Source organism: Spermophilus citellus (assembly GCF_964194105.1).
Source record: "Spermophilus citellus genome assembly, chromosome: 3".
Lineage (NCBI taxonomy): Eukaryota > Metazoa > Chordata > Mammalia > Rodentia > Sciuridae > Spermophilus > Spermophilus citellus.
The window spans coordinates 15,840,468-15,866,195 of record NC_138184.1 but is presented as its reverse complement, the minus strand read 5'-3'; the positions used below and the strand labels follow the sequence as shown (position 1 = coordinate 15,866,195).

Here is a 25,728-nt window from a genome sequence, read left to right as displayed (position 1 = left end):
CTTGGAAATTACTTTCAGGTTAACCCAGGACAGCGCTGAACAGCAGAATAAATCGCTGATGGTGGAATTCCAGGCACTGAGTGGGCGGGGTCTCGGGAGCGCCTTCGCACCGCCAATTCTCTGGTTCTCGATCAAAGCGGACGGGCGGCTCATCTGCAATTCGGGAAAAATCTGGCAGGTTAGAGTTGTAATTCTCTCATGTCCCGCCCTGCTCAACTTTTTCACTTAAAATAGGAATAAACGATGACACTCTCCATCTCTGGTGATTCCGTCTGTAACAAGTATACATCAAATGCCTGTGTGTGCCAGGCATTGAGAACCAGATTGGGCTCCTGCCTTCATCGGGTTCTCGCCCAGATGGAGCGGGCTATTCAGGATGGTCAAGGATCGCGAAACAAGACAAAAGAGACGATGCCTAGGGCCGGGAGTGTAGCTCAGTGGTAGAGCTCTTGCCTAGTCTGCACGAGGCTCTGGATTTCATCCCCAGCACCGAAGGGGTTAGAGAAAACAGGACAGCCAACTAAATGTGAATTTTGAATAAACAACGAACACTGTTTTAGTGTAACTGTATCCTATGTAACGTTTAAGATGTAACTAAATATTCTTCGTTTATCTGAAATGTAAACTTAAGAGCACTACTTTTATTTGCTATTACTAATGGATCCCCTCAAAGGAGCTTACATTCTGAAGGGAGTAAGGATTAACCAGGAGAAGAGAACGCGATGGGTGTCCTCCGCAGCTAAACAGCACGTGCAAACACCCTGAGGCAGAACCTGCTGTAATTATTTATTCGCCACCCTGCTTGGTGGTTATTGTTCTCAGGAATCTCCCCTGACCAGGCCGCCTACTCCCACGTCCTGCCACAGTCAAATCACGCCCATCTAAGATTTCAAGTCGGGTCTGTGAATTCTGTAGCTTGCAGATGGGCAAACAGGCTCCAAGGCGCAAACGAAGGTGGGGAGGTAGGGACACTTTGGAAAATGCACCCTCGGTGCGGGCGGGCACGAGCACCAGAAATCGAAGTGGGCGGGCGAGAATAAAACTCGGAAAACAACACGGGCGGCTACAAGAACCAGAGAGCCAGGCAGGCGGGCAGGATTGAGAACTGGAGAGTGACGCGCGGCGGGCGGGGAAAGAGAATCCAGGTTCGGCTCGGGCGGCGACGAGAAGCTGCGCTCGGGCGCGCGAGGACGGCGACCGGCGCGGGCGGGCGCGGCCTTTGTCTCCTCCTCCCGCGCGCTCGGCGGCGGCACTGGCCCCATGAGTCCGCGGCCCCCCGGCGCCCGAGCCGCCCGCAGCCCCTAACCTGACCTGTCCTCGCCATGGCCGAGACTGCCTCGGGCGCCGGGGGCACGTCCCCGGAGGGAGAGCGCGGCAAGAGGCCCCCGCCGGAGGGCGAGCCCGCAGCCCCTGCGTCTGGAGTTCTGGGTATGTGTGCGGCGGCTGGAGCGGACTGGGTTGCAGGTGCCTGGGGTGCGCGCGTCGGCTGGGCAGGGAGGAAGATTGGGGTCAAATGTCCCGGGCCTGGTGTCTGGCGGAGGGGCCCGCTCCTCCCAGCGCTGCGGCTGCGGCCCGGCGGGCGGGGCTGGGGCCGTGCAGCGGGCGGGGGTCCCAGCGCAAAAACGCGGACACGCCCCTCCAAAGAGCCCCGGCCTGGGGCTGAGCCTTGCCACCCCTGGGCTGAGGGATCACCGCCAGGCTGGAATGCGCTAGCCTCTCCGTGGAGAATGCAGAATCACATGGTTCTGGGTTCGAATCCCAGCTCGGCTGTGTGACCTTGGGTGCGTGACTTAAACACACTGGGCCTCAGTTTCCTCACCTGTGAAATGGGGGTAAGAACCGCGCCCAACTCATGGGGCTGTTGTGAGGACGCGCTGTCAGAAAGTGCTCAGGGCTGCTAGTGGGCGCCCCATCGATTGTGGTTCGGTAGGCGGAGCTGGGCCTCAAGAATGAGTAAGATTTGTAAGGGAGGACCTGGGGGAAGGGCATTCCTGGAGAAGGGCCTGGCTGGTGCAAGGACATGGAGAAAGGAAAACGAACCGAGCTTGAAAGTCAGGCTGAGTGCTGGAGAGCTCGGTGGGGGCCGGAGGGACTGAGACTTGAGGCCAAGTCTGGGTCCAGGTGTGACCTCACCCAGACCTGCCACACCGCTCCCCCCAGATAAGCTTTTCGGGAAGCGGCTTCTGCAGGCGGGTCGCTACCTGGTGTCCCACAAGGCATGGATGAAGACTGTTCCCACGGAGAACTGTGATGTGCTGATGACCTTTCCAGGTACCCACTCCCGCTGCCACTGCCCAAAAGCAGCTCTCCTGAGCTCAGCTTCCCACAGTGGGAATATGTAGGTGGTCTTGGGGTGCCCTCTTGGCAAGAGCCATCGGTCCCTGTGCCCCCTGGCAGACACCACTGATGACCACACGCTGCTATGGCTGCTGAACCACATCCGCGTGGGCATTCCTGAGCTCATCGTGCAAGTCCGCCACCACCGCCACACGCGTGCCTACGCCTTCTTCGTCACAGCCACATATGAGAGGCGAGTCCCCTGCCTCTGGCCTCTTGCTGACCCTGCCACCCGGCCCCCTGCCCTTCCAAGAGCCAACCATGCTATCCAGCCACCCTGCATTTGTACCAAGAAGCCACCAGGTGTATGTCCTTAGATCCAGGATGGTGGGCCGGAGCCTTTCTGTGAGCCCATCTCCTCTGCCCTCCTGCAGCCTACTCCGAGGGGCCGACGAGCTGGGTCTGCGCAAGGCTGTGAAGGCCGAGTTCGGTGGGGGCACCCGTGGCTTCTCCTGCGAAGAAGACTTCATCTATGAGAATGTGGAAAGTGAGCTACGCTTCTTCACATCCCAGGTCAGGCCCGTCCCACGTGTGGCCCAGCCTTGGGTGCTGCTCAGAGAGCTCACAACCTCTTCCCAACAGGAACGCCAGAGCATCATCCGCTTCTGGCTGCAGAACCTGCGTGCCAAGCAGGGAGAGGCGTTGCACAACGTGCGGTTCCTGGAGGACCAGCCAATCAGTGAGCGAGGCGGGGCCAACACTACAAGCACAGGCATAGAGCTGGGCAGGGCTCTTAGAGGACAATCTAGGGGGTAGAAGGGTGGGGTCTGTTTCCATCCAGTCAGGGGTTAGTAAAGAGTTGGCAGCCAATGAGCTTAAGGGGCATGGTCCCAGTTACCTGGATCAGGCCCCTCAATGAGTTGAAGGGGTGTGGCCTTTGCAAAGGGGTCGGGCTTATCCCTTAGGAGGCATGTCCAGGCTGTGCCCTTTTCTGGAACAAGGGAGGGGCAGGACCATGGACAGCGCTCCGTGTACTATGGCTTTGGTTTCTCTAGGAAAGGTGCTGACACAAATTCGTTCACCCTCTGATGCCAGCTTATGCCATTCCTTAGGGTCACAAACTAAAGCCAGATGGCTTTACTTAAAAACATGGTTCCCTATGGGGGCTGTAACCTTCCCTGTCTGCCCCTGCATCTCCCAGATTCTGAGGGGGAAGCGGATATTCCGTCCATCCAGAACTTCTTCCCTGGGAAGAGCCTCTGTGGGTTTAAGAGCAAGCCAAAAGCTGTGACTGTGGTTCCAGCCAAGGAAGGCCAGTCCGTCTGGCTGGGAGTATGGTTGAGTAGCCGGGGTCACTTGTGCTCCTCTCCCCACAGTCCCGGAGCTGGCGGCCCGTGGGATCATCCAGCAGGTGTTCCCGGTCCATGAACAGCGCATCCTGAACCGCCTCATGAAGTCCTGGGTGCAGGCTGTGTGTGAAAATCAGCCTTTAGGTGAGGTCCCGGGCTGGGGGGGGGGACAGGGGTCCCGGGAGGCAGGTGGAGGTGACTGGGACTCCCCCTCGCCTGGCAGATGACATCTGTGACTACTTTGGTGTGAAGATTGCCATGTACTTTGCCTGGCTGGGCTTCTACACGTCAGCAATGGTGTACCCCGCTGTCTTTGGCTCTGTCCTGTACACATTCACGGAGGCTGATCAGGTATCAGACCAGGGCTGGGTGGAGCTGGGGGTCCCAACACACTCCCCTTCCTGGGCCAGCTCGCCCGATGGCTTGGCTCTCCTCTGCCACCCACAGACCAGCCGGGATGTGTCCTGCGTGGTCTTTGCGCTCTTCAACGTGATCTGGTCAACGCTGTTCTTAGAGGAGTGGAAACGGAGGGGGGCAGAGCTGGCCTACAAGTGGGGAACACTGGATTCACCTGGGGAAGCTGTGGAGGAGCCACGTCCCCAGTTCAGGGTCAGTCCAAGGTTGGGTTGAGGAATTCAGAGAACCAGGTAAAAGCGAGCGCATGGTGGAGACTCCGCAGGAGCAAGGTGGCAGTGGCCTGGGCTGCGCAAAAGGCAGCATGTCAGAGGGGGGGGGCGTGCTCCTGGGGGGAGGTGTGGAAATTGGATTTGAGGAACTAGAAAGGGTGCACGAGGGGGGTGTACCCTAAGAACAAAGGTGTCGTGGAGGGAAACTGAGTTTGGAGAATCAGAAAGGGCAGATAGGGCAGAGGTGACCCCTGCAGTCTCACGCTGGGCTGGCCACCTCCCCCAGGGTGTGCGCCGCATCAGCCCCGTGACCCGCGCTGAGGAGTTCTACTACCCGCCGTGGAAACGGCTGCTCTTCCAGCTGCTCGTGAGCCTGCCGCTGTGCTTGGCCTGCCTGGCCTGCGTCTTCTTGCTCATGCTGGGATGCTTCCAGCTGCAGGTGACCTGAGCCCCTCTCCCTGGCCTTAGCCCGACCCGCTGACCACTCGCCCAGCCCTGCCCGAGCCACCCCGAGCCCTGTCACCAACCTCCTGTTCCCACAGGAGCTGGTGCTGAGTGTGAAGGGGCTTCCCCGTCTCGCCCGCTTCCTGCCCAAGGTTGTGCTGGCCCTGCTGGTCAGCGTGAGCGCCGAGGGCTACAAGAAGCTGGCCATCTGGCTCAACGACATGGGTATGCTCTGCCAGGGGAGTCCCGCTGCCCCCCCCTGGGGTCCCACTGGTCTTGGGCGGCCAGGGTGGCCCCTCACACTCCTCCTCGGCCCCTAGAGAACTACCGGCTAGAGAGTGCCTACGAGAAGCACCTCATCATCAAGGTCGTCCTGGTGAGTGGCCTCCAAGAAGACCGCAGGGGACGACAGAGGCTGGGGGCAGGGGGCGTGAGAGGAACTGCGAGTGACACCGCCACCTGCTCCCTGCAGTTCCAGTTTGTCAACTCGTACCTGAGTCTCTTCTACATCGGCTTCTACCTCAAGGATATGGAGCGCCTCAAAGAGGTGAGCCTCTGGCTCCCGCGGCAGCCCGGGGGGCCGGACCTGGCACACGGGGTCCACGGGCTCTCCAGCCGCTCCCCCCCTCCATCCTTCTCTCCTCTTTGTTTGTCCGTCCGTCTGTCCTCTCTCTGCCTGTCACCCCCCATCTGTCTGTCCATCTGTCCGTCGGTCCCTCCACAGCTCCTGCTCGTCCTGTCCCTGTCCCAGAGCCTTGAGCGGCAGCTGCGGGCGGTGCTGGTCCCGCTCGTGGCCCTGCGGTTCCGCCTGCTCCTCCTCTCCCTCCGGGGCCTTCTGCTCTCGGCCCGGGCCAAAGTATGGGCAGGTGGCGAGCCCCCGCCAGGGTGGGCAGCATGGCCATGCTGGGGACCAGACACGCCAGCCTAAGGGCGCATGCTCAGAGGGGCCTGGGGCTCTGGTGGCCTAGCACAGGCAAAGGGGACCCAGCCACGTCCCGGGCACTGGCTGAGGCCTCATCGAGGTGGCGGTGCCCTGTGCCTGCCCTGTGGGTTGGCTACGTGCGCTGTGGCGAGCTGGGCTGTGGCAAGTGATTGGTGGCTGGGTGCTAGGGGCCTCTGTGTCCAGGGACATCCAGAGGGGCAGAGTTAAGAACTGGGCTCCGTGTGTGCATCTGGGCACTTGCTCCCGGAAGGTGCTCTGGAGGGTGGGTGCCCTGTTCTGGTGCCCAGGCCTCCCACCTGTCCCCCATGCAGCCTCTCTCCACTCCCCTCCCGCCCCCAGATGCTGGCCACGCTGCTGATCACCCGCCAGTTCCTCCAGAATGTGCGTGAGGTCCTGCAGCCACACCTGTACCGCAGGCTGGGTCGTGGCGAGCTCGGTCTGCGGGCCATCTGGGAGCTTGCCCGAGCCCTGCTCGGCCTGTTGAGCCTCAGGCGCCCTGTGCCTCGCCGCCTCGAAGCCCAGGCCAATGAGGGCAGTGGCGGCGGCAGTGGGGGGGGCCGCAGGTGTCTCAGTGGGGGCTGCGGGGCACCTGAGGAGGAGGAAGAGGCCACAGTGGAGCGGAGACCAGCCGGGGAAGGTGGGGAGGTCAGGGATGGGCCCCGGGGGGGCAAGGAGGAGGCAGAAGAGGAGGAGGAAGAGGAGGAAGAAGAGGAGGAGGACGATGATGAGGGCGAGGAAGGTGGCCTCCTGGACTGTGGGCTCCGTCTGAAGAAGGTCAGCTTTGCTGAGCGCGGGGCGGGGCGGCGCCGGCCTGGCCCAAACCCAGAGGCCCTCTTGGAGGAGGGAAGCCCCACCATGGTGGAGAAGGGGCTGGAGCCGGGCGTGTTCACACTGGCCGAGGAAGACGACGAGCCTGAGGGTCCTCCTGGCAGCCCTGAGCGAGAGCCCCCAACCATCCTGCTCCGTCGGGCCGGGGGCGAGGGCCGAGACCAAGGGCCTGATGGAGGCCCAGACCCAGAGCCCGGCTCTGGGGACTCTGCCGGGAGGCAGAAGAGGCAGAACCGGTCATCTTGGATCGACCCACCTGAGGAGGAGCCCTCGGCCCAGTTGACCCAGGCAGAGCTGGAGAGCTGCATGAGGAAGTACGAGGTAGGCCGCGGGCAGGGCTGGAGGCCCTCGGGCAGTGGGGCCCTTGATGGCTGGGAGCTGCAGAACGGGAGCCCAGGACGAATGTCCAGCTGGGTGGGCGAGGCCTCTCGCCCAGTCTGAGGCCAAAGATGGAGAGAGACCCTGGTCCACGAGGGGAGATCCGGGGGAGGGGGCTGGCGGAGGAAGGTGGCCTGAGAGCGCCCACCCTCGCCCCGCAGGACACCTTCCAGGACTACCAGGAGATGTTCGTGCAGTTCGGCTACGTCGTGCTCTTCTCCTCCGCCTTCCCGCTGGCTGCGCTCTGCGCCCTGGTCAACAACCTCATCGAGATCCGCAGTGACGCCTTCAAACTGTGCACGGGCCTGCAGCGGCCCTTCGGCCAGCGCGTCGAGAGCATCGGCCAGTGGCAGGTGGGGCAGGGGCAGGCCAAGGGCTCCTAGCTGAAGGTCCAGGGGAAACTTGGGTCCAGCCGTGAGGAGCGGGGGTCTGGAGAGGCCGCTGGACCTCCTGAGATCCCCGCCCCCCTGCAGAAGGTCATGGAGGCCATGGGTGTGCTGGCGATCGTGGTGAACTGCTACCTCATCGGCCAGTGCGGGCAGCTGCAGCGCCTCTTCCCTTGGCTGAGCCCGGAAGCAGCCATTGTGTCCGTGGTGGTGCTCGAGGTGGGGGCTGGCGACCTGGTGGGGGAGCCGGGCGGCAGGCAGGAGGGCGTCCCCGGAGCCTGTAGCCTCCTCTTCGGATCCCCACAGCACTTCGCTCTGCTCCTCAAGTACCTCATCCATGTGGCCATCCCCGACATCCCAGGCTGGGTGGCCGAGGAGATGGCCAAGCTCGAGTATCAGCGACGAGAGGCCTTCAAGGTATGTAGGCTGGGAGGAGCTGGTTCCTAGGACCTGTCTGCTGGGCGGGGCGTCCCTGGCAATGGCTCTCTGGGGCCAAGTCCCTAGGAAGAGGGGAAACATGCAGAGAGGTACAAAGCCTAGAACGATAGTCGGCTCTCAGTTCCCCTGGGTTCCGCACCCAAGGACGCCACCAGTGCGGACCCCCAGCGTTCTAAAACATCCCTCACATCTGGGCTGACCACACACAGACTCCCACCCACCTCCTTCCTTGCTTGGTTTTTTTGAGATGGGGTCTCAAACTCCTGGGCTCCAGCGGTTCTCCCGCCTCAGCTTCCCAAGTAACTGGAACTCCAGGCACCCACCACTGTGCCCAGCTGAGACTTTCTGTCGATTCCCTAAGCAATGCAGTATACTACGGTGGACAGTGCATCTACACGGGATTGCTTTTCTAAGTCACCTAGAGACGATTTAAAGTGGACAGGGGGTGTCAGTTGGTTCTGTGCAAACACTGTGCCATCGTTTCATTAAGGACTTGCCTGTCCACAGATTTTGGCATCAGCGGGGGTCCTGGAACCAATGCCCTGCAGATACTGAAGGATGATTATCACTAGGCCTGGGTCCCTTTCAGTATCTCCATGGCATCCAAAACCACCAGCCCCCTGAGAGCTTCCTGTCTGGGGCCAGGGGCATGGTGGATGCTTCCTAGGAGGGGTCCAGCCTCTTCCATATTCCTCCCAAAGCTACAGAGGGGCCGAGGAGCTCCGTGGCATCTTCAATGCAGGCCTTTCCTGGAAGGCGGGAATGTTCCAAATCTGTGCTGTCCAAGTAGCCCCAAGCAACAGGTGGCTAAGGAGCACTTTGAAATGGGGCCGGGGAGGGGGGATGAGGAACTCATTTTATTTTATATTAAAAAAAATCAAAACATATTTTTTTCTTTTTGTGCAGTGCTGGGATGGAACCCAGGTCCTTACACATACTGGGCAAGCGCACTGCCACTGAGCCGCTCCCCCACCCCTTGACGAATTGTAATTAATTTAAAATCACACTGCTCCAGTCCAGGCTCTCTTGTCCTGCTGGTTCTCCAGAAAGCAGGGACCAGTCCCAGTATTTTTTTACACTCTTCCAGTTCCTAAGACACTGTCTGGCTTGTGGCCAGGGACAGAGTTGGTGGCCAGTGAACATTTTTCTTCTTCTCAATTCCCAGAAAGCAAAGGCTTGGGTCCAGGGATGCAGTTGGTACCCAATAAACATTTGGATCCCTTCCCGCTTCCCCAGAGAGCCCCAGCTTGGGTCCAGGCATCCTGCTGGTGCCCAATAAGCTTCTGGATCTCTCTCTAGTGGGGAGCCCCAGCCTCCACGGAGGGATTCAGCTGGCTGTTTCCGCAGAGTCCGCGTGGCCTGGCCATCCCTGTCTTCCTGGCCCTTAGCTGTGTGCTTCTGCCCACAGAGACACGAGCGCCAGGCCCAGCACCGCTACCAGCAGCAGCAGCGGCGGCGGCGGGAGGAGGAGGAGCGCCAGCGCCACGCAGAGCATCATGCCCGCAGGGAGCGTGACACCAGTGGCCGGGAGGAGGCCAGGGCTGAGGGCGCTGGGCTGGACCCCGCCACCTCAGAGAAGACCTCTGCCAAAGCCAAGGGTGGCGGAGTGGGCAGCCATGGGCCTGAGCGGCCCAAGCGCCCGGGGTCCCTGCTGGCACCCAACAATGTCATGAAGCTGAAGCAGATCATCCCGCTACAGGGCAAGTTCCTGTCATCAGGGGCCACGTCCTCGCTGGCCGGCACAGGGACTGGCCCTGCCACTCGGCAGCCCTCTGCCCAGTCACCCACTGGCAGTGACACCCGCCTGCCGGCCTTCCTCAGCTTCAAGTTCCTCAAGTCACCCGAGACCCGAAGGGATCCGGAGCGCAGCCACTCGCCACCCAAGGCCTTCCACGCCGGCAAGCTCTTCCCTTTTGGCGGGACGCGGGCTGAGACCGGGTCCAACGGGGCGGGCGGGCAGGCCCGACAGGACGGGACCCCCAGCGGTGGCAGCGGCCGGGCCCAGAGGAGTGGGTCAGCGGACGAGGCCTCAGCTGAGGAGCTGGAAGCCCCCCGGCCCGAAGAGGAAGGCTCAGGTCACAAGCTTTAACTCAGGGGTGGGGACGCTGGGCCCGGCTTTGGGGGTAGGGGTGGGGTGGCCAGGCCTAGGGAGAAGGGCTGAAGGGGACAGAGGAGGCCCCATCTTTGGTACTGGTAGGGGACCTGGGTCAGTGGGACATGGAGCCTCTAAGTCAAGCCTGCTCAGTCTCTGGGACCCTGGAGAGCCTGGAGCCCTGTGCCTGACCCTCCTCACACCCCAGGGAGGGCGCCAAAGCCCCCTGTCTGGTACCCCTCCCAGGGTACCCCCACCATGCTCTGGTGCCAGGAGAGGTGAGGGAGGCCCCTTTACCTCCTGGCCCACCCTCTCCTGCTCCCATGCCCGGCTCACTCTGGGGGACTAGACCCCCCCAGACCTCTATGCAAATCCCCAGCCTGCAGCCCAAGTGTTCAGGAAGGACTTCTTTGGAGGTGGAGGCTGGGGCTGCCCACCCAGGGCACTGGGTTACAGGCTGCACCCACTTTAGTGCAGAGCCTTGGCACGGGCCACATCCCAGGACTCCTACCACTTTGCCTGCCCCAACCCTAGTCTGGGGGGTCCAGTAGCCTGATCCCCAGGTCGCCTGAGAGGTGGCAGCTGCAGTACAAGGGCATAGGTCAGAAGTCAGAGGGACTTCCTCAGACTCCCCTCCCTGTGCCTGGGAGAGGCCAGGGATGCAAAGTCGCCCAGGGGAGTTACCCACCCGTCTCTGATCTGAAGCAATAAGGCCTTTCACGTGCCTGGAAGCCGGGAGGGAGCTCGGGCAGGGTCGCCCACCCCGTGGGGTCTGGCGGGGGCGGCATGCCCCCGGAACGGCCCCTCTCGCCTTCGCAGGGACAGCGCTGGCCCTCGCGGGCGCCCCTGCCCTCCGCACCCGCCGCAGCCGGAGCCCCGCGCCGCCGCCGCCAATACCGCTGTCCCGGCCCCCGACGCCACCCGCCGGCTGCTGGCAGTGGGACGGGCCTTGGGGCTGCGGGGGCGAGGGCGCCGCCCCCCGCCAGGCCCCGCCCGCCGCTGAGTGCCCCCCCTGTGCCCTCCCAGGCCCCCCTCCAGCCCTGCAGCCACTGCCGGGGGACACCAGCTTCTACAGCCTCCCGCCCCCGCCGCTCACCTCCGAACCCCCGGGGGCGCCCTCGCCCAGCCCCAGCCCCAGCCCCCAGGCCGTGTGCTGGCCCAGCGGCTGGCACTAGCCCCGCGCCCTGCCTTCCTCTTCTCGTTTGCAATATCAGTCATTATCGGGGCGGCCGGCCGAAAACGCGCTTTTGCCCTGTCCTCCGTCCCCAGCCACAGCCACCAGTATTGGCCGCCCCGTCAGGGCGGGTTCCCCTATCTGCCGTTTTCCTTTCGACCAGGATGGGGGAAGTGAAAGGAAACCCCAAAACCAATAGAGATCACACACAGAATAGGCGATTATTTATTTGTTTTTAATTTATTTTGTCATATTTTTGTAAAACGGCAGAAATGCAATAAAAAGTATATTTCAACAGTGCCCGAGGTCAGAGCAAGTGGAAGGGGGCTTGGGAGCCCTGGGGACTAGGACCTGCCACAGGCTGACTGGACGCCCAGGGGCCTCCTCCCAAGAACTGGGTCTCGGGGCCACGGCCCAGATCTGGGGGCTGACTTGGGCCCGGGAGCCCTGGGGCGGAGCTGCGGGGCCTCGCTCAGGTCAGGTTCTGGCCACCCAGACAGGAGGCCAGCTCAAGATGCTGAAAGGATTCAGCCATAGTTCTCAGCCTCAAACAGGGACAGGGGTGACACGGTCCTCTCAGCTGCGTGTGTGTGTGTGTGTGTGTGTGTGTCTGTGTGTAAGAGGTGCATTTTCTGGCACAACTGCCTCCTGGGAAGCCAGGGACAGTGGGAAGAACATGGGACATGGAAATCAGAAGGCACCTGGCACCCCAGCCCTGCAGTCCCAGAGTCATGGTATTGAGAGGATGGTGCACTTGGGGGTGCCCAGAACAGACACAGATTGGCATCAAGGAACAGCCAGGATGTCCCATGAAGGGACAAATTCCAGACAGGAATCACTAGGATTTATGGACATGTGACTTAGGGACAGGAACACTGCCTGTCAGACCCTCACATTCATCTGGGAAAATGACAACAAGCACGTCCCCCTACAAAAGCTAAAGGATTAGACCCTCACGTGGCCACACCCCAGGGGGAGCCAGTTTGACAAAGGGGCCCTTCAGGGAAACCTGAAGGCATGGCTCACTGGAGCCAGGATGGCAGCCTGTAGCTGAGGGAGAGGCACAGGAAGGCAGTCTGGACTTGGGGACATCAGGGCAAGGGGAGTCCCAAAGGCAGGGGTGGGGAGCAGTGGCTGGCTCAGGCCTGGGCTCCTCCTGAGGGCAGCAGGAGCTGTGGGGGGCTGTGCTCAGGCCAGAACAGCTGGTCCCTCCTAGGGAGGCTACAGGTGGGCCGGGGCGGGCAGGGCACTGGGAGGAAGCGCCCCAGGAATCAGTCGATGCAGGAGACAGGCCCAGCTCAAAAAGGGACTCAGAGGCCTTGGGAGGGGGGGTGCTTCCTGGTGCCATGCTGTCTCCTGGTCTTTGAAGTCCTGCCATTTTAACCACTGACCAAGTGACACCATAAATCTGCCGGGTCAGAACCGCCCCTGGGACTGGGGATTCCCAATTGGTCTGGAAGTCAGGGGAAGGGGGACTTGCCACTCCCCTTGCCTTGACCCGCAAGGCCAAGGTCAAGCTTCTGTTCCTGACTGGCTGCCCAGGGCCTGCAGGGACCTTACAGTATGCACCTGCCTTGGTAGAGACACCAAGCTGAGAGCTGGGGTCAAGGCATCTGGGCCTCGAAGCACAGCTGGGTTGCTGTGCTGGCCTGGTTCAGTCACTTGTGCCAACCTAGCACCATCTGCCCCCAAGAGAGTTGGCCAGGGTAACTGCTGGGAGCAGGCACACCTTCCCCCACCACCCCCTCAGATCCAGGGCCTACCCCACCCCCAACTCCCCGAATACTCAGCACTGAGTCACGCCCCACCCCCCTTACAGGGCAGTGGGGGTAGAAGGAGCAGAGGCCCAGGCCAAATGCTCAGGGAGGCGAACTTCTACCCAGAGCCCAAACCACCCTCTACGTTCCAAGCTCAGTCCCAATCCCAGCCCAGCTGGTGAAGGGACCCCCTGGAGAGGCCAGGAAGCACACTGACTAGAACTCCTATCTGACTTGGGGTCCCATGAGGCCAGGCTACCTGGGTTGGCAACACCTGCTAAATGTCATTCTGATGTCACCAGAGGCCCTCAGAGCCCAGGCCCCCAAGTAAGACTGGGCCATCTCCACAGTGGACGGTGGGCATAGGGCCCTGCATGGTAGTGTCCTGGATGTGAGCTGACCCCAGCTCCACTTTTGGCACCATAGACTGTCTCTCAGAGATGACCTGGTCCTCGAGGACACCTTGACAGGTGAGGCAGAGGGGTTGGTCCGAGTGGGTCTTGGCCTTGAGCATGGCGGCTGCAGCAGGCTCACGAGAGGATGTGGCTGGTCCCTGGGGCCCCAGCACAAGGGGCCCCTCTTCTCTTGGTGATGACAGGATGACTCTCAGGGGCTCCGTCCTCCAGGGGCGAGGAGTGTGGAGCAAAGACTCGAGGTCGAGTAGGAAAGATCCTTTTATTGGGGAGGACACGGAGCGCTCTAGTCCATGATAAAATGACTTAAGAGGAAGATCCAGTAGGGCGACTTCTCCCCTGCCCGCCTGCTCACAGGGAGGTCTGGGCATGGCTACCTCCCGTGGCAGTGGAGACCAGGTGAGTCTCGGAGGCCTGGACTGGTCAGCAGGGAGGGAGAAGGCTGCTCAGCTGTCCGGGAGAGCCAGGCCTAGGGCCCTGGCCCCCATCCCTGCCACCCAGCCACCGAACCCCCTGGCTCTACACCCTAGAGACATAGTTTCTCAGGACGGGGGACCTGGACAGGGGAAGGGTGAAAAAGCATCTATCGATATCACACTACTGGGTCTGACATCCCCTTTAACCAACGCTTGATACATGTTACAGCATAAATAAAAACTCAAGGAAAATAAATACATCGGCTCCTATGAGGTTGGAAGTGGTGTGGACGGCGGGGTGTGGGTGGCCGGCAGGGAAGGCGGGCGGGCAGGGCGCTTACACACGGTGGGCGGGCAGGCGACCAAGGAGCAGACACAACAGGAGGCGCCTGTGGGGGATCGCGAGTCTTAAGTGTCCTCGTGCATGTCGGGGCTGTCGGTCCGCGCCACCTTGCGGGGTGGTGCCGAGCTCTCGCCCTCCAGCTCCACCTGCTCCTGCTCTCTCTTCTTGGCGGCATTCTGGGGGCAAGGGAAGGACGGGCTGTGAGCTCCTGGAATCCCAGTGCCAGCCCTGGCCCTTCAGAGGTTGTTAGAAGCCAGCCCTGGAGCAGGGAAATGTGACTCGGGGCCCCTGGCTGGGCAGCGCTTCCTGCCACTGGGACCTGCCCCACTAAGCCCTGAGTGTCCTCTGGGACCCATGGCAGGTGACGGGCAGGGGTTTCCTGGGTACCTCGTGGGGAGAGCCACCACAACCTTTCCCATGACCCCCCACATCCCGTTTCTCAAACACTCAGAGGAGCACCCACGGAGCCAAGGGCAAAAGGGCACCTGGGAGCCACAGGGGGCCCTGCATCCCCAGAAAGGAGGACAGCAGATGGTTTAGGTCATGTCCTTCCTGGTTGGTGGCACTCAAAGCCTGTGCAGCTGGGGAGGGGGATGGAAGCAGTGGGTCGGGCACCCTGGATTTTCAGAGTGCTCACTTGGAGTCCCGTCCAACCTCAGTCTCATATTCAATATTAAGTGAAAAACCATATTACTGAATAACGTGGAAATTTCTATCAAAGAAAAAAAGAAAGAGAGTCCCAAATGTACAAAAAGTGGCTTCTGGGAAGAGGTCAGGATGCCAGAAGTTGAGGGAAGTAACTTTTATTCACAGGTGCGCACCACTGTCCCATGGGAGACAATCTTTCCACATTTATCCCCTCTTGGTTGCCTGGAGTTTTAATCTTGTGTAAATTTCACTATTAAAAAAAAAAAAAAGATTCTACAGCCAGAAGTGGTGGCTTACGCCTATAATTCCAGCAACTCGGGAGGCTGAGGCAGGAGGATCACTAGCCTCTTCAGAGACAGCCTCGGCAACTTGGCAAGGCTCTGTCTCAATATATAAAAAGGCCGGGGATGTGGCTTAGTGGTTAAGTACCCCAAATTTAATCCTCAGTGCCAAAACCCCCCCCAAAAAAAAGCCAGCCAGGGCAACTTGGTGAGACTCTTTCTCAGTAAGAGTAATGGGGGGGGGGAGGACAACCAGGGCTGTAGCTCAGTGACAGATGGCCGAGGGGGTGTGGCTCAGTGGTAGAGCACTCGCCAGGCACATGTGAGAACAAACAAAACATTCTAGGGCCCACCTGGAAAGTCTAACTAACGGGGGCCTGGGAAGCCAGGCCTCGGTGGCCCGTCTTCCTACACCAGAACCTGGGCCACCGCACAGCTGTTCCCGCCAATGACCGGCTCCCCCTCTCCTCCATCACCCGGAAAACTCCCACTGGACCCTCAAGGCCCCCAAACACCCACTCACTCCCTCACTCAAGAGGCCCTGCTAGGAGGCATGTCTGCCCCACCCCACTCCCAGCACCTGAACCCCACATCCTTTACCTTTTTGTCCCATTGCTGATGTAGGTAGCGCAGAAGGATGTTTGTCTTTTCTGTCACAATGACTGAAAAGAAAGACAGAGATGATGGCAGAAGATGCAGAGGCACCCTGACCTTAGATGGGTGCTCTTCACCCCTCCCTGACCTCCTGGCCTTTCTGGGGCTCAAAGTCGGCACCCACAATTTAGGAGATGACCTCAGAAATCCCAGGGGTTTCACTTCTGAGCACACAGCCACCACCAGGGACCTGAGCCGACTGCTCCCTCAGGGTCCCTGCTGCCTTATACAGGGTTCCGTCCTGGGGTGGGGGACAGGCTCGCATCCCTGCTTCCTCCCAGGTGGACCATAAGCACAAACCTACAGAGTTGAATCTGGTGACCACAAGTCACTTGTACCCCGCAGGGTCCAGGTAGATGGGTGCCTTTTTAACAGTTAAAATAAAGATACAACAGCACCACCACATCCTCCCACTCTGCAGAACCATCTGCCAGGTCCCCTCCCCAGCCCCAAGCGCTCTTTGCTATCACCTGTCTCACAGTACTTGTCTTGAAGTCTGCATTCTCACCAAGTCCCTGATGTGGAGGCAGAAGGGGACACCAGGCCTGACCCAAGGGGAAGGGCCACGCCAGGAAGAGGGGGTCAGCTCAGAGCCTCAGGAGCCCTGGACGCCAGTGTGTGGAGATCAGGAGGCACCCAGAAAAAGCAGGTCTCCCGCAGCTTCCGAGGTCAGGAGTGAGCAGACAGCCACGTGCACACCTCCAGCCCGGAGTCCCCAGACCGCCTTCTGGTCTTTCTTTAGGGCCCTTCCCCACATGACCCTGACTAGGAACTGGACTGCAGGCCACCTCTGTGCCCTGCCGCCTGCCCCTGCTCCCGGGTTTCTACCCCCTGCTCCCTAGTCTTTGCTCCTTGCCCCCTGCCTCCTGCTCTGCTCTCTGGTCTGGGCTGGGCCTCTCAGGAGCCAGGACAGGACACACCAGCAGATGCTACTTACTCTGTTCTGATGGGTACTCCCGAGTAGGCAGGTAGACGGAGGGACGTCGATTCTGCAGGATGGTTAGGAAAAGGTAGGTTAGGAGCACATGGGCCTGGGGTCCCTGCTCCCTCCCCAGCCCCAACCCTTGAATAAAGAGGGAAAGACACTCAAGAATATGGGGTGTTGGGCTGCGGTTATGGCTCAGTGGTAGATCGCCTGCCTCACATGTGTGAGGCCCTGGGTTCAATCCTCAGCACCACATAAAAGTAAGTAAATAAAATAAAGATTAAAATAAAAAAAAAGAATATGGGGTGGAGGACTGGGGTTGAGGCTCAGAGGTAGAGCGCTTGCCTAGCACATGAGAGGCACTGGGTTCGATGCTCAGCCCCGCATATAAGTAAAATGAATAAAATAAAGGTCCATCAACGTCTAAAAAAATATTTAAAGAAAAATAAAGAATATGGGGTGGAACTGGCCTTAAAGATCAGCCTGTCCCCACCAAGACCACTACTGGGGACACATGCTACCCCCAGTCCCTAAGGACTCCAGCCCCCAGAACACACACTCACCGAAGCTTTGCACACGGAGTCGGCATGAAATCGACTAAAATTGCTTTTGTTGTAGACAGGTAATCCTTTCAAAAAATCTGCCTAGAAAACAGAAGATAGAAAGTGAGAATCAGTAACAGTGCAGAAGTCTGCAAGGTCCCTTACTATGCGTCTGAGAAGGGCTTCCGGTGACTTCTGGTCTTTTCTTTCTACTTTTCTTTGCTTCTCAGGGTTTGCAGAGTGCACCCCCCAAGCTACCTACCAAAGGTCAGTGTGTGCTTTCCTGGGAGGCCCTCACAACAGCCCCACATCTAGGCAAAAGGCGGGAAGACTGAGGCTGGGAAAGAACAGGCCGCTAGTTTAAAGTCGCACTGTGTGAGCAACAGAGGAGTCAAATCCAGGCCCTTAACACCCCCGCCAAGGAGATGGCTATGGCCCGCCTGGGACAGAGGAACATCTGCTGATCTCAAGAAACCCCAGGGGTCAGTGTGACAACAGATGGGGGGTGGGAACAGAGACTGGGAGAAGGGGCTGCAATTACTCAGGAATGGGAATCCAGGGCTCGCCACATTTCTAACATCCTAAAAATCCAAGTTTGTATATGTGTTATCTCTTTTTTCTTCTTCAGTGCTGGGGATGAAACCCAGGGCTTCACACATGCGAGACAAACTCTGCTACTGAGCTGCACTCTGGCCCCAAACATCTAGGTTTATTTTATTTTGGTTTTCTTCCTTTCCTTTCTTTTCCTTTCCTTTTCTTTCTTTCTTTCTTTTTTTTTTTTTTTTTTTTTTGGGTGGTGCTGGGGATGGAGTCCGGGGCCTCTTGTGTGCTCAGCAAGTGCTCTACCACGGAGTCCCACACCAGTCAGTCCTCATCCAGGTTTTAAAGCTGGCTCCACTTTCTAGAAAGTTCCATGTGGGTTGGGCGTAGTGGCACATGCCTATAATCCCAGTGACTCAGAAGCTGAGGCAGGAGGAGTGTAAGTTCAAGGCTGGCCTGGGCAACTTAGCAAGACTCTGTCTCAAAATAAAAAATAAAAAAGGTCGGGAATGTAGCTAAGTAACAAAGCATCCCTGAATTCAATCCACAATATCACAAAAAGGAAAAATAAATCCATTCACACACAAAAAGAAAAAGGAAAAAAGAAGCCCCATGTGGACTGAGCTAAGTAGGTGTGTGACCATCAGCTAAGGGACTCTTCTGGAGTCCCCACCCTGAGGCTGATCATCAGCCTGCAGAGCCAGTCCTGGGGGAAAACACCTGCCTCTCCCACGAGGAGCCTGAGCCCTTCACCAGGAGGGCCTCAGCCTCACAGGGGGCAGACCGTCCTCCCACAGCTACCTAGGGGATACAGCTGGGCCACCCAAGTTTTTAGGCCTGTGTGGCTAAATCCACTCACTTTCCCAAGTCCCTGTTGGTCAAGCCTGAGGTGGGACAGTTGGCAAGGGATACATCTGCTGTGGGTTCCCCACACATCCTGCCCTGGGCCAGGGTCTTCCCAAATGTCATATCCCCAACAGCACTCACAGGTGTGACCCAGCCAAGCAGGTGGTGGCAGCTCCCCATCCTCAAGACAGGAGACTGAGGTAAGGAGGTCACTGGTGTGACTCATCTGAGGTCACCTAGTCTTAGGTGTGCCCAATCTCACAGGCCATGCCCCTGCCATTACATGACAGGTCTGATAACCCAATGGCTTGAGATCCGGCAGACTCCAGGGCTGCAGGACCTGGTACCCTCAGGGTCCAGCCCCACTCTTGAAGCCCCAGAGAGCTGCCCTGGAGAAGTAGCTGTTTAAGTGACTTCGCATCATCCTCTGCAGCAGACAAAAGGACTAGTGTCCCTTTCCCTACAGGCCAGCCCCTCCTCTGCTGGTCCCAGTGAGACGTCAGCAGCATGGGCCAACCCGGGAGGCTGTCAGGTGTCCCCCTCTGCCTACAACAGCATTCACAGCTGCTCCCAGGGACAACTCACAGTCCCTCAAACCTGCCTCAACCCATCCTCGGCCCCTTGCTCCAGCTTATTCTCAGACTAAGGAGCCAGAGTCATACAGGTGGCAAGGTTTCTTTTTCTTTTTTAGTACCAGGGATTGAACCCAGGGGCACTGTACCCCTGAGCCACATCCCGACCCTTTTTATATTTTATTTGGAAGCAGGATCTTGCTAAATTGCTGAGGCTGGCTTTTAACTTATAATCCTCCTGCCTCAGCCTCCCAAGCCACTGCGCCAAGCCAGCAAGGTTTTCTTAGCCCTCACTATATGGCAGGCCCCAAGTTGGGGCACCAAGACACTGGGGTGAGCCTTGAAGCCCTGTTCCTGTCTTAGGGAGGTCCTACTGCATAGGGGACACAAGGATCACAAAATCGCAGTGAGTGGAAAGTGGAGGTAAGGGTGCCTTCAGGGCACTGTGCAAAGACAGGACGGGAGAGGGTGGACAGAGGCTTGGTTCATCTGGGGGACTGGAGTGGACTGTCCAGAGGTATTGATATAGGAAGGGACCCTGTCCCTGCTCTGCTCGAGACTCTCCACAGCCCTGGCCCACTGGGCCCTCTTATCTTCCCACTCACACCATCCACCACCCCTCAGGAGGGCCTCTCCATCCGCACTGCTGCCCTCCCCCATCAGCTCTAACCTCTCCTACCCTGATGCTGTCCCCACACCTAGGGAGCCTCTCCCAGAGACCTGCTTCCACCCCAACACATCCGCTTCCCTGGCTGAGGGCACTGGGCAGGGCAGGGCTACCTCAACCTGAGGTCCCTGCAGGGCTCACAGGGGACAAGGCTGACAAGCATAGAAGTCAAATCCTCCCCTCAATCCTGCTCAGCACCCCCTTGGCTGTGTGACTCGGGGCAAACAACCTTACAGCTTCACACCTCCCCTACAGAACGGGGCACTGCACACAGGGCCACTTCCCAAGTTGATTCAGAGTCTCAATAAGACAACACTGATGCAGCCTCTGCACAGGCTCCCTCCAGGCGGCTGCTGACACCCGCTCACTCATGCTGAATACATGAATGAAGATGGGGAGGGGACCTACTTCCTTCAGCTAAGCTGGAAAACAAGGTCTGAAGACAGGGGAGAAGTCCACCCTGCAGCCAGAAGCCCTGAAGCCACCCATTACCTCAGCAAACATTTACCAAACACCTGTAGTCCTGTCCCCTTGTGGACAGCCCACTAATGATCCAACAAAGAGGAGAAAAGATGGTGCCTCCAGATGTCAGGAGGGGATCTGAAGAAGAGATGCTCACAGTAGGGAAAGTACTACAGGCAGAATCAGCAGGTGCAAAGGCCCTGGGGGTGTGGAACTCAGATCATGGGAAGCGCAAACAAGGCCTGTGTGGATGAAGCTGGTAGAGGGAAGGGGTGAAGAGGGTGGAGATGAGGTCACAGAGGTGGGCAGAGACCTTGAAGGTGGAGGGCAGGAGCTGGGTCACAACCAACAGGGTTACAACAGGAGCATTTCATAATTTAGAAAGTGATACAATCTGACTTACATCTTTAAAAATTTCAAGGTCCTGGTGAATTAAAAACAACCAAGTGGATGGGAGAGAGGCAAGGAGACTAGGGAGGGGGCTGGGGCAGGCATCCAGGCCGGAGGTGGCAGTACCTGGACAGGCCACAGATGGATTCAGGTTGTGTTCTGGAGGCAGAGCCAACAGAATCCTCTTATGACCAGGTTGGGGACACACTGCAGTAAGAAATCAATGATAACACCCAGACTTGGGGACCCACACAGTGGGCCCTACCTTCCTCCCTGGGGCTCTTCCTCTGCCCTCCCCTACTGCTTCCCAAAGGCTGACAGCTGTGGGCTGGGATTCTCCCTCAGGGGCAACGGGGCCCTAACTCAGATTGATCAGATCTTCCACTGCCCCTGCCAGTTGTGAGGATGCCAAGGGAGCGGAGGGACTTCAGTCCAACAACTCTGAGGTGGGGGGTCACCAACCCACTTTACAGATCAAACCCAAAAAACCACCAGCCCCACACCCCAGGATGTGGAAGTGGGAGAGGGAATATTAACCTCCCAACAGCCAGTTAGGATTACCCCCACTTCAAGATGAAAGGAGAGTTAGGAGAGGATGTCACCAGCCCCAAGTCACCCAGCTCATCTGTTGAATGTTCCCTGTCCTAAGCACTTTACCACGTCAGTTCCCTAAACTACCACAATCCTATGAAGTCTGGACTACCAACATCCTCATTTAACAGGCAGAGGCTCGGAGGTTGGGAGAGACGGAATTGCTCTCTCTTGGGGACAAGAGGAGGCCCAGATTGGTGGGGGAGGGGTTAGGGCCCCGGGGAATCCAGGCAATCGGCGAGTGTCGCACTTCCTTTGGCGACAAAGCCCTGCAAAGTCTGCGGTGTGAAGCCCCCTCCCCCGCCCCGACGCCCGGACCGGCCTTCCAAACCCTCCTAAATCAGAGAAGCCCAGGCCCGCTGAGCCGAGGAAGAGGCCCGAGCTGGGGTCTCAGGAGACCCCACCCCATTCCAAGCGATTTCCGGGGGGAGCCGCGACCCGGAAATGAATGAGTTGTCAGGGCCGGGAAGCCTACACAGGGTCAGGGGTCGGGGAAGGAGCTGGAGCGGGGTCAAAAGAAAGCTCAAGGAAGGGTCTGAGGGGCCGAAGGTCACAGGTCACCGCGGAGAGTGGGGCGGGGCTGAGGGGGCCGGGCTGAGTGGTGAGAGGCCTTAGGGGGATAGAGAAGTGGGTGGTCCCGCGGCACCATTTTGTTGAGGGTAAGGGAAGTACGGGCCCGGCGGCCGTCCTCACCATCTTGTTTCCTCCGTCACCACCTCAGCCGCCTCAGCCGCCACCGCCGCCGCCGCCGCCGCCGCCGCCGCCACCGCCACAGCCGCCACCGCCACAGCCGCCTTCTTAGCAGCCGCCGCACAGCAACTTCCAGCCACGGCACAGCGTACACTGATGGCGCCACTGAGCCCCGTCATTGGTCGGCCCCCTGGCCCCGCCCCCAAGCTATAGCCCTTGCGCGCGCTTCCATTGGTCAGATTCGGCTAACTCACATGCCCATTGGTTGCCACGCCTCCTCCCTTCATAGTCAAGTTCGGTCGAGGAAGCAAAACCTCGCCCGGGACTTGGAAGCGTAGAAAATGAGATCCGGAAGTAGGCGGATGCCGCACCCGCGAAGCCTCTTGGGAGTTGTAGTTCACAACTCTCGGTTTCGCACGTCGGATATATTGCGCTTTTTCATACAGTGTCCCTTGAGGGCTCACGACGGTCCCGCAAGGTGAGGACCAAAACATTCTCAGCCTCCTCCCCGTGGTTTCAACCTTGGGTTTCGGTAGACGACTCCCGCATTAGCTGCTTTAATTATTTTTTTAATTGACAACCTAGACTTTCTTGCTTTAAAGCCTCATGTGGCTCCCTAGTGTCCCAAATTCTGGGCCCCTCTGGCTTCCCTCACCTGCCCTGTGTCGTGACCCCTACCCAATCCCTCCTGGTAGTTCTTCCTTGACTGATTCTTCCCAATGTCAGTCAAGTCAGGTGCCCGCTCTGGGTTCCTATAGCCTTCACAATCCCCCTCTCAGCCCTGATCCTCCTGCCTAGGTGTAAATTCACTTTCCCCACGAGACAGATTGCCCCTACTGAATAAGGAATGGGCACCCAGTACATAGAAAGTGCTCAATAAGTTTGTACGTGGACGCTATTATTATTATTCCAACAACAACAGAGCAAAGTAGCCTGAGGACTAAAGCCTCACCCAGGGTCTCAAGCCCATCCGCAAGGGGCAGGTAGAGGATGTGAAACGCCTCTCCTTCTCACCAGCCTTCCCAGATTGTAAATTATGACAAGTAGAACAAGAGGGAATTTGGAATTAACATTTATTGACATTTACAAATTACTGGTAATTTGGGGGGTTATAGTTTTGTAATTATATTTTAAAGAGCCCTTATCCTGGAGAGATACATTCTGAAATATCCCCAGAATAACCTGATGCCTGAGTTCTGCTTCAAAGTAACACAGGAGGGGGCAGGACGGTTGTGGATGGCTGGCGGATCGAGCTTTGCACTGGAGACACAGCGGTTCCTTATACTGTTCTGTGTACTGTACCAATGTTCGAAATTCTTCGTATTTTAAAAGCATAAAAAGAGACTTGGCCAAGCTGACTACCACTCCCCCACATTCAGTCCCACCCAAACTTCTTCCCCTAAGCCAACCCCACGATTTGGGGAGCATTTATGCCCAAGTCTTCTCTGCTCCCCAGCTCCCCGCAAAGGCGCGAGGTGAGGTCCTAGGCAACGGAAAAGCTTTAACCGGAGTCCTGCCAGCAGCGTCACACGATCCTCAGTGGCTCAAAGACTTGCGGCCCTTGAGCATGCGACGGAGGATGACCTGAACGCCGGCCGGCGTGCTCAGGCGCCGGATCCACCCGTGCTTGTGCTTGCGTTTGATGTTACTCGGCTGATACTCGTTTCCGCGCGCCTTGCCACGGGCCTGCTGCAAGACAGGGAGGCCCCAGGAGTCTGGGAACCCCAACCATATCCTGGGCTGTAACAACCTGTAGAGGCAAGAGAAGCAGTAAGGAAGGTCAGCGGAGGCGCTGTGCGATCTCAGCGCACCGTACAACCTCTCTGAGCCTTGACTTTCAGATCTGTACGGGGACAGACGCTAGTTGGAAAAGGCGCATTCTGAGTGCGCAAAGCGTTGTCGAGTCTTGGAGACGATAAACTTCAGAAGCCAGCCCCGGAGGCCGCCCTTATTCCCAGATTTGAAGACGTGTCCCCTGAGGACTCACCTGCCACCTAGCTGAGCCGCCGACTTGCCAGCGGGGCCCAATAGGGATCCGGCGGAGAAAGCCATGTCCAGATTCGGGTCACGCTGTCCCAGCCGCCAAAGATGCCGGAGCCCACAACTACGCGGCTAAGGGGTGGGAAAGGAGACTTATGGGAAATGTAGTTTCTCCTACACCCAACTTTGCACAGCCGCGGTCCGCACCTGGACCTGCAGTTCCACGCCTGCGCACCAAAGTCGTGCCTACAGGGAGCTTAGTCTTCCGATCGACCAGCAGGTGGCAGAATTACGACTCCTCAACCTGCGCGGGCGTACAAGGCATGTCCCAAGGACCGCTGGGAATTGTAGTTCCCTCTGTCTACCGGCAGAGGGTGCCCCAGGGTGACTGTGGCGCAGCTGGTGGCAGCTGCTGGAAGCTGCTGGTTGGTCTTTTCATTCCTAGCAAGGGCCAGGCAGATGGCACACAGCTGGCTGACAGCTTTTCTCTGACCACAGCCAAGTCCCCGCCTCTTGGAAGGGAGCCCAGGAGCCTGAGTTCGAGCTGGCTGGGTGTCCTTGAGGTAGTCCCTGCTCCTCTCCAGGTTTCAGCTTTTCAGTAAAACGCATGGGCTGCAAGCTTGCCCTTGGGTTGCCTTAGAGGAATTTTCCCAGATCTGAATCCTTCACATGCTCACACACCCTCCTTCGCTCTCCATCGTCCCAGGGAAAATATCATGGCCCTTCAGCATGCAAAACCTTCTCCACACACAGCCTAAATTGCAGCCACACCTTCCTCTCTACCTGGTCCCTGTCCAACCTTTAAAATTCCTCTTCTAGATCAGTAAAGGGGCCAAGAGGTGAGAGACAGCAAGGGAGGGGGAAACCACTGGGGAGTGATATTGATCAAATTATAGTTACATTGTGTACATGTAGGAATATGTAACAAGTTCCATCATTATGTACAACTACGATGCACCAATAAAAAATGTGGAGGCCAGGCCTGGTGACCTAATCCCAGTGGCTCTAGAAGCTGAGTCAGAAGGATTGCAAGTTTAAAGCCAGTCTCAGCAATTTAGTGAGACCCTGTCTCTAAATAAAATATAAGTTAAATATAAAAAGGCTGGGGATGTGGCTCAGTTTTGATACTGGTTCAATCCTCAGTACACACACACACACACACACACACACACACAAGGGCCGAGTGCAGTGGTGAACAGCTGTAATCCTATAATCACAGTGGCTGGGGAGGCTGAGGCAGGAGGATTGTGAGTTCAAAGCCAGCCTCAGCAATTTAGCAAGGCACTAAGCAACTCAGTGAGACCCTGTCTCTAAATAAAATACAGAAAAGGGCTGGGGATGTGGCTCAGTGGTTAAGTGCCCCTGAGTGCAATCCCTGGTATGGGGGGGGAGGGAATGAAACATAGATGTTTTATTGGAAAAAAATTCTTCTAACCCTGTCCCTTCTCTGTGGCCTAACCCTGATCCAGTAGGGCTCTCCCGTAGCTCTGGGGCCTCTCAGGAGCCAGGCTTGAGCAGACCTGAGACAGAGTCTCCCAGCTTGGGACAGTGGGTGGGACACGACACACTATGGGAACCATTTGCTGAATGAATAAACTGTGTAGCCTCCCAGGAGAGTCCTGAGTGGGCAAGCGTGGGTGGCTGCATCTAATTCAGCTCTGACAGCAGATTCCAGGGGATGAGGACTGGCAAGCAGGAAGAAGCAATTAACCCCTTGTCCTCTGAAGCCCATTTAACAAATCACCACCACTATAATAATAATGCCAAGAATCTATTGAGCACTTACTCCACATGCAAAGCACATGATGAATCATTTACCTGCATAGCAAACTCATGAGAATAATATCATATAGAGGTGAATGAAAGCTCAGGGAAATGACTTGTCCAAGGTCACACATCAGCAAAGGGCAGAGGCTAAACCTGAGCCCTGGGTTCTCTGAATCCGGGCTCTCCTGGTGGACTATCTTGCCTGGGGTGTCTGTCTCTTGCCACCAGTCCCTTCTCAGTTCCATCTGCAGTCATTGGTTAAATTGGCTGATAGTGAAATTCCAATTCCTTAATTACTCAAGACTCCAA

The 25,728-nt window shown here is 58.1% G+C and overlaps 3 protein-coding genes across 6 annotated transcripts; 1 reads left to right on the top strand and 2 right to left on the bottom strand.

The window, feature by feature from the left end:
- Window positions 1-1,274: 1,274 nt before the first annotated feature.
- Window positions 1,275-11,235, top strand: ANO8 (anoctamin 8). 4 transcript variants are annotated; one of them, XM_081287565.1, is made up of 19 exons: window positions 1,275-1,428; window positions 2,161-2,271; window positions 2,398-2,530; window positions 2,712-2,850; window positions 2,920-3,016; window positions 3,654-3,770; window positions 3,850-3,977; window positions 4,074-4,235; window positions 4,539-4,691; window positions 4,849-4,921; window positions 5,017-5,072; window positions 5,169-5,243; window positions 5,421-5,552; window positions 5,979-6,788; window positions 7,007-7,198; window positions 7,319-7,450; window positions 7,538-7,648; window positions 9,078-9,744; window positions 10,581-11,235. In XM_081287565.1, exons 1-19 carry the CDS (start codon window positions 1,323-1,325, stop codon window positions 10,934-10,936), a joined length of 3,750 nt encoding a protein of 1,249 aa, XP_081143691.1. In that variant the 5' UTR covers window positions 1,275-1,322; the 3' UTR covers window positions 10,937-11,235. The 4 variants fall into 4 exon arrangements, with proteins under 4 accessions (XP_081143691.1, XP_081143690.1, XP_081143693.1 ...); XM_081287564.1 differs by having other exon boundaries at window positions 4,795-4,921; XM_081287567.1 differs by having other exon boundaries at window positions 4,795-4,921; window positions 9,078-9,765; window positions 10,581-10,710.
- Window positions 11,236-13,348: 2,113 nt separating this feature from the next.
- On the bottom strand, window positions 13,349-21,850 carry DDA1 (DET1 and DDB1 associated 1). The gene is made up of 5 exons (XM_081287568.1): window positions 21,676-21,850; window positions 16,936-17,016; window positions 16,385-16,436; window positions 15,394-15,455; window positions 13,349-14,040 (listed from the first exon to the last, which is right to left on the bottom strand). The coding sequence occupies exons 1-5, from the start codon at window positions 21,676-21,678 to the stop codon at window positions 13,930-13,932; spliced, it is 309 nt and encodes a 102-aa protein (XP_081143694.1). The 5' UTR covers window positions 21,679-21,850; the 3' UTR covers window positions 13,349-13,929.
- Window positions 21,851-22,728: 878 nt separating this feature from the next.
- MRPL34 (mitochondrial ribosomal protein L34) lies at window positions 22,729-23,817 on the bottom strand. The gene is made up of 2 exons (XM_081283369.1): window positions 23,660-23,817; window positions 22,729-23,422 (listed from the first exon to the last, which is right to left on the bottom strand). Exons 1-2 carry the CDS (start codon window positions 23,722-23,724, stop codon window positions 23,209-23,211), a joined length of 279 nt encoding a protein of 92 aa, XP_081139495.1. The 5' UTR covers window positions 23,725-23,817; the 3' UTR covers window positions 22,729-23,208.
- Window positions 23,818-25,728: the final 1,911 nt, after the last annotated feature.